This window comes from Megalobrama amblycephala, linkage group LG14, assembly GCF_018812025.1.
Source record: "Megalobrama amblycephala isolate DHTTF-2021 linkage group LG14, ASM1881202v1, whole genome shotgun sequence".
NCBI lineage: Eukaryota > Metazoa > Chordata > Actinopteri > Cypriniformes > Xenocyprididae > Megalobrama > Megalobrama amblycephala.
Genome location: NC_063057.1, coordinates 20702092 through 20716411, shown reverse-complemented (window position 1 = coordinate 20716411; position 14320 = coordinate 20702092). Strand labels below are relative to the sequence as shown.

At 37.6% G+C, this 14320-nt stretch overlaps 1 protein-coding gene across 2 annotated transcripts in view; it reads left to right on the top strand.

The window, feature by feature from the left end:
- Positions 1-14320, top strand: part of usp6nl (USP6 N-terminal like) — a 74615-nt gene that overhangs the window by 16199 nt on the left and 44096 nt on the right. Inside the window, exon 1 of one of the 2 annotated variants that reach the window (XM_048157459.1) lies at positions 9331-10484. The exons of the other annotated variant lie outside the window; for it this stretch is intronic. Coding sequence (XP_048013416.1) covers positions 10415-10484 — 70 coding nt within the window. The 5' untranslated portion in view covers positions 9331-10414. Of the gene's footprint in view, positions 1-9330; positions 10485-14320 lie in introns of those variants that run through there. 2 annotated transcript variants of the gene reach the window in all.

The window sequence follows — 14320 nt, the reverse complement described above, 5'->3', positions numbered from 1 at the left end:
TACTCCGTCAATGTTGCACATACAATTAAGATCTATACACCATTTTAATCTGTGGAATATCTTCTTTTATTTGTGTACACTCACAGTAAAAACAAAATGTTGTGCTTTTTGCAAAATAAAGAAAACTAACATGATGCGTGATCTCTCGTCTCCCTCTGAACGAAGTCCAATCTGATAGTTCTCAGAAAATGAACTGGAACTTAGTGAATACTTATCACAAAAAAATTAGACTTGTGTCTAAAGAAACATTGAAATGTCAGGTTTTAAATCGTGTAAGTCAAATCGAAAACAAAAATTCTCTGTTTATGTAATCTGTATGAAAAGAGAGCCATGTCCGAAGTCCGTGATTCAGCTCATTATCCGCTAATGCGGCCACGCCCACGGAGCCAGCGCTATTCAGACGCAAATACTGAGGCAATACATGAATACATTGTCTCAATCGTGTATTTATTGTCTTTAAAAGTGTTTTGAATAGCCATAGTCAGCGATCTCTGACCTCTGTTAGTTCGGTTAGTTCCTGGATTGCCTATTCTTCTTTAGCAGGCATTTGTGGACTAACGGTGCACAGAGCGCCCTCCGGCCTCAAGTATGAATTGAAAACAGTATCCAGCACTCACAGTGATGACAATAAATCCTGAATATTACTCCTCTGTATAGAAAATTGACAAACATATGAGAATCCATCAATATTTCTCCAAATGTGCATGCTTTTAAGCTAAAAGCCTATATAAAATGCCATAGAGGTAACATAATTGTTCAGACACTTTGCATCACAGAAATACATTATATTTTAAAGTATATAATAGAATACCATTATTTTAAATTGTAATAATATTTCACAGTATTGCTTTTTTTCTGTATGTTTGATTTACACCATGATAAGCTTTGAAATATGATCACAGAGGGGTTTTTTCACAGCCTACCTGACTGAAAGAGCTCATTATTTATGCAGGTCATTAGAGCTCTTTATGCAATTCTTTTGTCTTCTCAGGTGTAAATCATCCATTATTCATGATGATTCATGCCTCCACGCATACTGTGTTTCTTGACCAAAAATGTTTTAGAAAATTTAAATCTCTCTATTGTTTTATATGAAGGAGTAGGAAGGATAATTTTTACATAATTTTGAAGCAAAAACTCTAGTCTACAACCTCCAATACCCAGAAGTCTTGTGAACACAGATTTAATATTATTTTTTTGGCCTTATTTCAGTGACTTAAGTTTTTTGTTTTTTTCAATAACCACGCATAAACGTTATTCCTTCAAAAACACAAACATGTACATACATGTTCCTCATATATTATGGTAGCCTAGTTTGTGCTGAATACAGTGTAATGACATTTTTGTCATTAATATGTTTATGAACAACTGAAAAAAGCACAAATGTCAGGGCATGTCAAAACTTCTCCAGGCTCCAAATCAGCCTCAGACTCCAACTGTTCTTTAAAAGTGATTCTCTACATACTTTTTACCAAACACCCTACAAGTTCTGGGAATGGAGCCATTAAGGTTTATTTGTGTTTTCTTTAAAATCTGAAGCTAGTTACACACCCCTATCCTTCCACACCTATCCACATTATTCTTCTGTTGTTATCTTGCGAAGTGCTCTTCACCTCACAGTCTTGATTCTTTCATCTTCAACATCAATCAGGACAGAAATAGAGAAATTGCACAAAGACCAAAATCGGTGACAGTAAAAGGCACCTGAAATAGCCAGACAAGCACACAGGAGAAATGTGTGTGCGTGTCTATATCCTCGGCCACTCTTGAGGATGTGGTGTAGACAATATAACCCAGGAAACGCAAACTACAGCCTGTTTATTAGTTTCCCTGTTTCTTCTGATCTAATTTCAGCTGCTGTTTTTGTGTAAAGTATTGGCAGTACAGACTATTTTTTGACCTTCCTTGTGGGTTTCGATACTAAGGGAGAGAGTGTGTTTGAGTCTGTTTGTGTGTGTCTGTTGAGTTAATTACCCTCATTACCCCCTGCTCGTACCCCTGTGACTGGCAGCACTAATGAGCGAAATGACTCATCCAGGATGAACTGAAATAAGAACCTGAAATGAGATGAAGGGGGATAAAAAAGAGAAAGATGCTGTTTCATTTTCCCCCCTCAGCATGTCATGTTTCTTAATCTATAAAAGATTTGGTCACAATTTATGATTGATGTAAGTGATAATGTACTTTGACACAGGGCGGCTTTTGCTGCCAGCAGAGGACTGGTTTTAAGGATCATACAGACAGAAATGCTTGAGCTTTTTATATTATAAATTTGTATTATAAATTCAGAATATTCAATTGTGTTATGTGTTTTAAACATCCTTCTAATTAGCCAGTGTTCAGCATCAGATAAACATTTCATTATGAATCACTGACAAGAACATAATACTGTTTTCCTACTTGTTGACATTTGTAGAAAAGCTACAAAATAAGTTGTAGCTTACTGGTCCACACTGAAAGAGCTCCAAATCTCTAGATATGACTCGGTTCCCTGCTTCAATGTAAGTCTATGATATTTTTTTGAATGCAGTTGTATTGTATGCCAGGCAAAATTAAGTCAGTTTGCTTAGGAAGTAAATAAATAAATAAATAAACATGCCTCTTTTAAACAAACAGGCGCATTATTGAGGTGTAATTCAGGTTTATAGCTCAAAAACTTCATAATGAGTTACTTACTGAAATTTTATACAATTGGTAACACTTTATTTTAGGGTCTTTTATTAGCATGCATATTACTAGAATATTGGCTGTTTATTATTAATTATTAAGCACATATTAATGCCTTATTCTGCATGACCTTATTCTACATTCTCAATCCTACCCAATACCTAAACTTAACAACTACCTTACTAACTATTAACAAGCAGTAACTTAGGAGTTTATTGAGGGAAAAGTCATAATTAATAGTGGATACATGTTCCCTATACTAAAGTGTTACCATACAAGTTTATATTTTATGCAAGTTTTGGGGTTTGTTCATGTCTGTTAATAATAATATTAACATTTCAAATTGTTGGTGTAGTTGTTAACAATAAATCAAATTATTATTATTATTATTAACAATAAATAATGAAATACAATGTATTATTATTATTATTATTATTATTATTATTATTATATTTTATTTAAAGTTTTTGTTGATTATTGTAAATAAATAAATAATAGTATACACTCAATAATAATAATAATAATAATAATAATAATAATACAGTGTATTATTAGTTTCTGATGAATATTGTAAATAAATAGTAGTAGTAGTAGTAGTAGTAGTAGTAGTAGGCATTCTCTAATTGATCTCCTTTTTTTAAAAGATGACATTACAAAAGATAAATGCCTAAAGAGCTGTCATGTGACTTTTACCCAGATGCCCGTGTTGAGCTTGTATTTGCACAGCTAACTATGATCATAGGAAGGAAGTCACTCAGGAATGTGATTACATTTCATGGTAAACAGTGGAACATGAGGAAATGGATCCTGTGCCCTTTTGCTGTGTGTACACACACACACACACAGAGAGAGACAAAGAGAGACTGCATTTGCGCTCTAACCTTGACAAGTGACATTAGTTGTTTTTTTTACAGGTAGAATGAGACCGTCACACAAGCTCTATTTCAAATCTTAGCTTTTTATGGCTCTCCTAGTGCAGAGCATCTTTTGGAGATTTGCTCCTTATGAAGAATGATCCTAATTGACCACTTATGATATTATGATGTCTGTCACTTACTGGAACAGAGCTACAGACTTATTCCTGAAGCAGCTTTTTCTCTGCAAAAAATAGCACTGTCTATGTTTTTAATTGCTGTTTAAAATATTTTAAGTGCTGTTTAATGATGTTTTATTAACAAAGTTCTGGAGGAACACGTTAAAATGGTCTATCCAATCAGCACGAGAGGAGGCCTATGTACAGTATATACATAGCCGACTAACTTATGTTCCTCGACAGTTTCTGCATCCTTCCACAACTCCTCATTATTGGCTGGTTCCTATCCCAGCCAAGGATACGGGGGAGTACTCTGGGTTCGGGCCAAATTCTGAGCTCAGAGCCCTCCCCTCGGACAGAACACCAAAATTTGCATACTCTTTTACTCTCATTGTTTGTAAGTGTGAACATGTAAATCATGTATTGGAAGTTTTCTTACTTTGCTGCACATGTCTGGTTCAAGAGTGTGTGACTCGGTGATGCATACACACACAAACTCATAGGTGCATGATAGTGACTAAAAAGTCACTTGTAAATTCCCCTTTACATGTAGTCACTTCCCCAGATGCATAAAATTTAGTTTGCTCTTCCCTATTGCAGGACTTCTCAAACCCGTGGGGACCCCCCAACACTGCACATTTTGGATGTAATTTGAACATTTTTAATAGAGAGAAAAAAAAAAAAAAAAACACTTCCTGATTTCCATTTAGGCTGATTCATAAGTAAAAAAAAAAAAAAAAAGGGTAGTCTACAGGGAAACAAACTTGTGTTTACAATGTAATGGGTGGATAAAATTAGCAGTTTTGCACATCCACAATTAGCACATCCACAAGCAGAACTATGTTTTCAGCTTTTGAAGTTATGTCTGTGAAATAGTTTATTACTTCAGGATGGACTGACATTCTAATCACAAAGTCTACACATATATTCCACTAATTTACACAACCATCTGCAGAGACTCCTAAGCCTAAGGGATTTATTTTATTTATTTATATTATTGGTTTCAGATAAACCCTCTTCTAAAATGTGGTTGGTCACTTTACATTCCAGTCAGATGGTCTCTTCTTATCTATTTGGGTGATTCATAGCTAGAATAAGTTGCAATAATACTGATAGTCATAGTCAACCAATCTGATAAATGTGATAACAGTACACTAAACTGTTTATGCACATATAGCAATTTTATCTTTCACCTCCTGTAACCCAGCAATCACTGCAAACCTCTCAACAAACAATAAATAAATGCATCAGTTAAATAGAATAAACAAAATTAAACAACCATTACATTGCAAGTGAAACATAACAGCGAGGATAAGAGAGTGGCAAACAGGATGTGACAGATTTTTTTTTCCCTTTTTTTTTTTTCCCCGAATCCACTATCCCCCACTCTCTCACTGGCATTTGTCCAGCAGTAGAGAGTGAAAAAAAGAGGGGAAATTCATGCTGGGCATTTTGAGAGGTGCATTATGATCTGTCTTCATCACATGCACTGATCACAGTGCGGTTCAGCTGGATGTTACCGTGCCTCTGCGTATCTGAATCAAATGAATCCACGCTTCAGCATGCATTATTAAAGCTCAGCTGAGCCATGCGCTTGCACTCCATTCTGCTTCTACAATTCCAGTACTGTTATCGCATCAACATAACACTCCATCATGCCTGTTACTTCTGACACAATGAGGGTCTGGACCGCAAGCATTGCTGTAGAAATGCTGATTTCAGAGCAGTTCTTCTTGTCCACACTGATCAGTGCAATAGACCCCTACAACTGAGACCAATACCAGACCCCTAGGATTCTGACCAACACCAGTCCTCTCAAGGCCCAAATACAGTGCCCAAATCCTGCTTCCGAACTAGCCCCAAAACCTTGCTGGTCTTGAACAAGGGAACCTGTGATGTTGGTTGACAGAATTACCACAGCAGTCAGTGGAAACTCGATCCAGTTCAGATTAATGCAAGACCCTTCAAGGACCAGATATAGACCAATACCAGACCCTGTAAGAGCCAGACCAATAACAGGCCCCCAAAGTTCCTTGACAGTTTTCTGCATCCCTCCACCACCCCAACTCCTCACTGTAGGCTGGTTTCTATCCCAGCCAAGGATACGGAGGGAGCACACTGGGATCGGGCCAAATTCCGAGCTTAGAGCTCTCCCCTCGAACAGCACGCCAAAATTTGCATGCTCTTTGACTCTATCTGATTGTTAGAGACCAATGCTAGACCCCACAAGGACCAGATATAGGCCAATACCAGACCCTGTATAAGCCAGCCCAATAACAGACCCCTAAGACTCAGGCCAATACTTGATCCCTCTAAGCTCAGATATGAAGAATTTTCAGGCCCCCTATGGACCAGATAAATTAGAGCCCTTCTTAGACCCATATTAAAATGGATCCCATAAGATCGAGACCAATCCCAGACCCCCTAAAACCCATACCCAAGCCAAGACCAGAGCCCCTGAACCTTAAGATAGATTCCTGACACACCTACACCCATACAGTACAGATCCTCTGTGATCCAGACCCCATAAGACCAATACCCTAACCAACACCAGTACCCCTAAGACTCTAGACCATCTTACATCCATAAAATACAGATCCCCTAAGATCCAGACCAATCCCAGACCCAGATATAGACCCATGCCAGACCTTCTAAGGACCAGACCAATTAGTGATCCCTTAAGACCCAAATCTCTCAAGGCCCAAAATAGACCAAATCTTAAATCATCAAGGCCCAGATATAAAGACAACAACCTAACCACAAGACCCAGCCTGACACTTGTTGTAGGTCATGGAATTTCCCACCAATATATAACTGTGACCTACCTTGTACGAGGCCAAAAGCAAAGACCATGATCCAAACAAAGACCTAGTTTTTATACCTAGTTCAAGACCATGTTTACGTGATATTAATAAGTTTCAAGACCAAACCCCCAAGATCAAGACTCTTCCAAGAAATAGAAGTTTGTGAGCTGCTACAGATGACTGAATAACATGAATTTCAGCTTCAAACTCCCATGGAAAATGGTTGGCAAGCTAAAAGTGGGTAATTGGAGTCTTTTCTTTATGTTGTCTTTCTTTCTCTTTGAATCTGAAAGTTCAGTGTTCTTAAGTTAGAAAGTCTGGAAGTCAAAGCTATCAATTTCCCATAACGCCACAGTGACAGAGACAAAGATTGATTTGTGTGTGCTGTCTGATCAGCATAACTTTGGTTTATTTGAAGCTCTGTGTTGGGGAGTGAAAACCACACACAATTATCAGGAATACCAAAGTGAATGTCTGTCTGTTTCTCTATCAGTATATCGATCAGTAAGATTTTTTTTTTTTTTTTTTTTGCTGTTGTTGTTTTTGTTCAGAGTTGTGTTCCTACACAGCTTGCAGTAATTCTAAAGAATATTCCAGGAACATTACTGGTTGCAGTAATGCTGAAGTTGCACTGCAGTTTGGTTAGCACAGGCTTGTGCAGTACTTCAGCTACAGTCCCATGATAGCTGTGGTTAAATCCAGTCACAAGGTTCTCATGGTTTAAACATGGTTCACTAGTGTTATTTTGTGTGGTGAGCAATGGTGATGTAATGGTGCTGTAATGTTGTCAGGCTGTTTTGTGTTTTTGATGCTTTCAGCACATTTCAGGAAGGTAGGTGGGTAATTAGATCCAAATGAGGCCATTATGTAGAGATTGATTACAGCGGAGGTTACATGCACTGCTAGATGTCTGCACAAGACACATACACACTACTGCAGCGAGCCATGATAACACTGTCCTTGAGCAAGATCAGGCACTGTGAAAGGTAAAGGTAGATAAATAGCATGCTTGGAGGTGTGTGTGTAATCATTTATACATGCATGTGTATGTGTGATTTAACTCTGGGGTTTGGCATATGATTAGTGTTTTGCAGGTTTGCGGCAGCATTTACCTGACTTCAAATCTCTCTCAAATTTCTGTTTTATTTCACTTTATATTGTGGGTTGTTGTGTGCGACACAGAAATGACTCTTGTGAGAACTATTAAAAACAGGGATGAATGGCCACATTTATGAACACAATTACGCCTGTTGTGATTTTATGATCACAATAATTGAGCACTTTAAATTCAAATGATATCCAAATAAGAAATTACTTTTGTTTTTATTATATAAAAAATGTTTATAAGTCTCTCTTGGATCTGCTCAGATGGTGCTCTGAAGACACATTTTTGTGCATTATGAATGCAGCACACTATATGGGCCCTATAATACACCCGGCGCAATGCGGCGCAAGGCGCAGCGCAAGTGTGTTTGCTAGTTTGCGTCCGGCGCCGTTCGCGTTTTCCCGTTCAGCTCCACGTCCTTAAATTAGTAAATGCATTTGCGCCAGTTAGTGTGCCCATGGGCGTGCTGGTCTAAAAAAGAGGTGTGTTCAGGCGCATTGCTATTTTAAGGAGCTGAAAATAGACTGCGCTATAGACCAACTCAAACCTGGTTTAAAGTCTAAAGTCAATGGCGCAATATTTTTTTGTTAGAGCGCGTTGGTAGAAACTGCACCTCTGGGCGCTTCCACAGTGCGCGTTGACTTTGCTTATTACACACAGGGATGCGCAACACACAAACATGCCAAATATTAAAAACAAAAGGATTACAGTGTAAAAGAATATTATTGTGTAGGCTACATAAATATAAAAATGTAATGATGAATAGTCATTGCGTGTATTAGAATTAGGCTACCTATTTTCAATTCAGCCTATTACTACTTATAATGATGAACGAAATTGGCTAATTAATTGAACAATCATGCCAATACACACACATATATATTAACTGACTCATCGCGTGTACGCCATGTAAATAGCAATCCACCATGGCGCGAGCGCATCTCGCTCTTAAAGGGAATGGGAGATGACACTCTGATTGGTTTATTGAACGTTACGCCCATTACTCATTAAGAGAATAGGGACAACCCATTTCAAAAATGCGCCCCGGCGCACGGACCGTTTTTCCGTCGTTAAAATAGCAAAAGTGGATTTGGACACGCCCTGAGTGCACCTGCTCCGTGCGCTTTACACTTTGCGTTTAGATCGTTAAAATAGGGCCCTATATGTTTGTCTATCTGTCTGTCTGGGTGTCTGTGTATCCGTCTCTCTTATCTATTGGTCTGCGTGTTTTGTTTTCTGTCAATCAAAATCAATCAATCAATCAATCAATCAATCAATCAATCAATCAATCAATCAGTCAGTCAGTCAGTCAGTCAGTCAGTCAGTCAGTCAGTTATATGACTTTTTTAGTTCTGTTTATGCTTTTGAAATATCTCCAATACAGACAACTGGCTTCTCTCTCATTGTTTCTTAAAAATTGCAAAAAATAATCACTAATAACGAGGGTGAGGCATTAGAATTGTTTTCTTGTTATCCCTATACATACCATCTGTCCTAGATCGAAGGATTCCACATTTACAGTCCCAAGTGTATCATATTCTGGATGTCTGGATATAGACCAGCATTTACATATTCACATTAAATCCTGAAACAGGAGGAATAGAGGAGAGAAATGTGAGAGACAGAAAGAGGGAGAGAGAGTTGAGGGGAGGGGCTGTTGTAACAGATGCTCTCTAATTTAAAGCTGGAACGTGTGTGTCAGTGGCGAGCTGGGCTGTGAAGAATAAACGAGAGAGAGAGGAGAATAGAGTAGAGCTGTGTTATACAGCTTGCCCTGGCTGTATTGATTTAGATGCCAGAGACTGCGATAGAGAGAGAGAAGTGTAGCCACTTTTTCAGATGGTCTCTCTCACCTGACACACAAACATACTGCGGGAACAGGAGAGAGAACTGGACAGTGTCTATCTGTGAAAGAGTGAAATAAACAAGAGATGAACTGCAGAAGCCAACTCTGATTGGAAGACGAGTGTTTGTGAGAGACAGAGGCAAGCAGCGAGAAATGATGTGAGCGATGAAGAAGACAGACACGGACCCTCGTGTTTCGACCGGTGGGACCTGGAGTGCGGAAAGCACATTCTGCAGGATGCATTGCTGTTTTTAACCCTCGACTGCTTCTTAACGGATTTGATGTGGTTTATGAAGTACAGAAGAAGACAAAATCTGTGTTTTGGATGGTGAATTATGCGATTAATTTATGTGTTATGAATTAGTGATGTGTTTTAATTGGTCTTGCGGACCAAAGCTGATCTTGGATTCATTTTGAACACAAAATGAAAGGAAGAAACTTGAAATTAATGTAAAGGACAAGAGACTGAAGGGAAGAGACGGTTTGTTATAAAATGAATGGAAGAATTTGCTACACTCAGTATGGTGGCTGTAGAAATGGAAATTCCACCTTTCATTTAGAGGAACCAAACATCTTTTTGATCATTTGTTACTTACGCTTCAATATGCATTTCTTGGATCAGCTTGAAAAATACAGCTTTTAGTGTAATTTCAGCTAAAGATTTTAGTTTGTTAAATTATATTTTGCATTTTTCTTTTTTTTTTTCACAATTTAGCTTTTTGCTGTATTCAAATAGATATGAGGATTAATAACCGGAGATACCAAGATGGCCACCAAGTGAACCGGAGTGATACCGAGTCATACTTGAGACTATTTTTGTAGTTAAATTCAGTCTAGTAATGCTATTTTCAGTCATTTTTGAATGTGCGTGGCGAGAATGAAGCTCGGTGTGCTTTGCCCTGCACTGACCCCGCCCCCAACCACACCTATCTGCACCTTGACCCCGCCCTCTTCTGATCATGCAAGTGCTGCAGATTGTTAAAGAGCTGGTGTCGCCCTCTCACCGTCGCGCCAGCGGTCGTTTTGCAGGTGTGTATGCAAAACTGAGCAGAAAGTGTGTGCGTGTTTGGAGTAGCTGTGTCTTTTGCGGTTTTGAAAAGCTTGGTTTGGTTTATAGCTTGCCACTGCTGCAGTTATTTTAGTGATTTTGCACTAGTTAACACCATGTAAGTTCAGAAATATCATACATTATGTGTATGTGAAGAACTTGTGTGTTATTTTATATGTCTGTGTTGGTGGTAGGGGAGTCAAGATCAAAGTTAAGAGGTTTTTTTTTTTTTTTTAGATAAAAGCAGTTTTGTTCTGTCATAATTTACTGAAATGATCCCCCCCCCCAAAAAAAAAAATGACAACAGAAAAACTAGTGTGTATCGGTTAATATTAGGCATACGTTTTTCAGTTTTTCTGTTTGTTGCAAAACAATTCATAATCAAATTACTAACCAACCACTGAATTGAATAACACAACATAGGTATCATTAAAGGATTAGTCCACTTTTAAATACACTTTTCCTGATAAATTTACTCACCCCCATGTCATCCAATATGTTCATGTCTTTCTCTCTTCAGTCGAAAAGAAATGAAGGTTTTTGAGGAAAACATTCCAGGATTATTCTCCTTACAGGGGACTACCAACAGGTTGAAGGTCAAAATTACAGTTTCAGTGCAGCTTCAAGGGCTTTAAACGATACCAGATGAGTAATAAGGGTCTTATCTAGCGAATCGATCGGTCATTTTCGAAAAAAATACAACCGTTTATGCTTTATAAACAAAATATCCCCTTGAACGTACTTTCCGCTTCCGCATTCTTCATAACGCTTACGCTGAATGTCCTACGCCTTCCCTATTCAAGTTACGGAAAAAACTAAACTGGCGCCACTTTCGTTATGTAAGTAGAATAGGGAAGGCGTAGAACATTCAGCGTAAGCGTTATGAAGAATGCGGAAGCGGAAAGTACGTTCAAGGGGATATTTTGTTTATAAAGCATAAACGGTTGTATTTTTTTGAAAATGACCGATCGATTCACTAGATAAGACCCTTTTTACTCATCTGGTATCGTTTAAAGCCCTTGAAGCTGCACTGAAACTGTAATTTTGACCTTCAATCTGTTGGTAGCCATTGAAATCCACTGTAAGGAGAAAAATCCTGGAATGTTTTCCTCAAAAACCTTCATTTCTTTTCGACTGACGAAAGAAAGACATGAACATCTTGGATGACATGGGGGTGAGTAAATTTATCAGGAAAAGTGTATTTAAAAGTGGACTAATCCTTTAATGCATCTAACCATTTTGCTCAACTCTTAACGAGTACTGAGTAGTCCCTCTAAAACCGATTGGTGTGGGCGCCACCTAGCTATGAAAAGAATAATAATCATATTTTCCAAAACTACTGCCTTGATCAACACAAAATATTTAAAACATTTGACATTTGAAAGCTTAGGGTCCTATCATACACCTGGCACAATGCGACGCCAGGTGCGACACAGGTGTTTTTTGCTAGTTTCAGCCTAACACAGTTATCATTTTCATGTCTAGCACCACGTTGTTTAAACAGAAAATTCACTCGTGTCCATCTGTTCGCCCGTGGGTGTGCTGGTCTGAAAACGAGATGTGTTCAGGTGCATTGTTGGGGCGTTGCCTATAGGCGGGTGCACAACGCGCGTACACTCTGCTTGTTACACACACAGGGATGTGCAGCAGCACACAAACATTTTTAAATATTAAAAATAAAAGAATTCCTCTCTAGAGAAGCTTTCAGTCTTTCCGCTTGCAAATTCCGCCATGTAAATAGCAAGTGCAGCTGGCTTTTAAAGGGAATGGGAGTAGAGACTGTGATTGGTTTATTGCATGTTACGCCCAAAACACAACCATGACTCATTAAGAGACTAGGTACAACCCTTTTGGACCGACCATTTTTTTCCGCCGTTAAACTAGCAAAATAAGATTCGGACACACCCTAAGTGCACCTGCACCATGCACTTCAGACCATGCGCTTAGATCTTTAAAATAGGGCCCTAAGAGTCTGAACTTTTCAATTCATTTAGCCAGTTTGATTAACTGAATTATATGATGATAAAAAAAAGTTTTCATAATTTATGAAATACTTTATGAAATTCTGTAATATGTCAAAAACATCATACAGCTCAGATAGTCGTGTCATTTGAAAGGTATCATGGAGTAGAATACAACAAGTATAATTGTTTTGGGCTTTGAGTGATTTTTTGTACGTGAAGCCCCGCAAGACCCATATGTAAATATTATGCGAATGCAGCATTTATGTCACGTTTCCACTTTTAAATTCATGAAACATGCTCCGATCATGGAAAATGGCACATCAATAGCAGATTCTCACAATTAAAATCTGCATAAACCATTGCGTCGATAATGAGATATTCCTCACGGAGTTACGACACATAAACTCCACAGGCACTCATAGCTAAGTAAAAGCAAATGTAGCTTTCATGTGAGGTTTTTTGCTCGTAACTTCATGAGACATGCTCTGATCATGAAAAAATGGCACATCATTACTTACAGTGGATGCTCTCGATTGAAATAAGTCCAAAATCAACATAATCCATTGCATCAATCACAAGATACTCCTCATGGAGGAACAATTTTAAAAATGCCCATTAGGGGGATGTCAGGGGCTAAACAAAAAGGCTACCTCCAAATGCTGTAACTTCTGATTATTTTATGCTATCACCAGTGCTTGAAATGGACTGGTAAGCAGTACTTCTAGCCCGCCGCACCGTCCCTTCTTCAGGAACGCACTGGCTATCACCACAAAATTTGATGCAAGAACATGTAAAGGAATTTCACCAAAAAATTATTTTCGTCCTACCTTATTTCCTTCCTGTGATATTGCATGTTAAATAAGAAAGATATGTAAAATTATAGTTAAAAAAAAAAAAAAAAAAAAAAAAAAAATATATATATATATATATATATATATATATATATATATATATATATATATATATATATATATATATATATATATATATATATTTTTTTTTTTTTTACATTTATTTATTTATCAGCAGTTTCTCAGCATAAGAATGCCCAAATGTATTTATTTAAAAAAAAAAAAAAAAAAAATTCTGTCAAATGATACCTATCTTTTGACTCTCCTGGCTATACTTTTGGAGTTATGAGTCTTTACTTTTGTTTATGTCACTCAAAAAAAAAAAAAAAAAAAAAAAAAAAAACTCTAAAAATCCCTTCAGGGCTTAAAGGGTTAAATCCTTTGAAGGAAAAATATGTGAGGTGTAAAAATACTGTTACTGTTATATGTCTGCTATCAGCCACTCTGCTCTCGAAGATATCAGCCAACAGGAACAGATCTAAATTTAGTCATTGTTCATTTAAAATCTTCCCCGCCATAGCTTTCAAAAAAGCAACATGAACATTATTCAAAATTTCTCCTTATTGTTCTGTGGAAGGCAAACTGTCAAATAGGTTTGTGTGAATGCCTGTAAGACATGTAGTGCACCTTTTAAATGAAATGTTTTTATCTGTGCAGGTTTATGTGTGTGCAGTTGCTTCACAATGAAGCATCAACATCATGTGAAAGCATCATGTGAAATGCAACGACCTTGAATTATCTAAACAGAAGCCTGTTTTGTATCGTTCTGTCTTCAGTTTCAAAATGACGTGAAAATGTATTGATCATTCTAATCCTGAATTTAGCAATCTACGCAAGTCCCCTGTTAGCTGCACTCATTATAGCTCATGGTTACATACTCGCATATGTTTACCGTAAGGGGATTTATTAAGGAAGTATGATGTGACATCAGTTAGTGTGAAATAAGCTATATTCAATTTGTGTGTGTGCTTATTCAAAAGCTATTTTGACATTTCATATTGT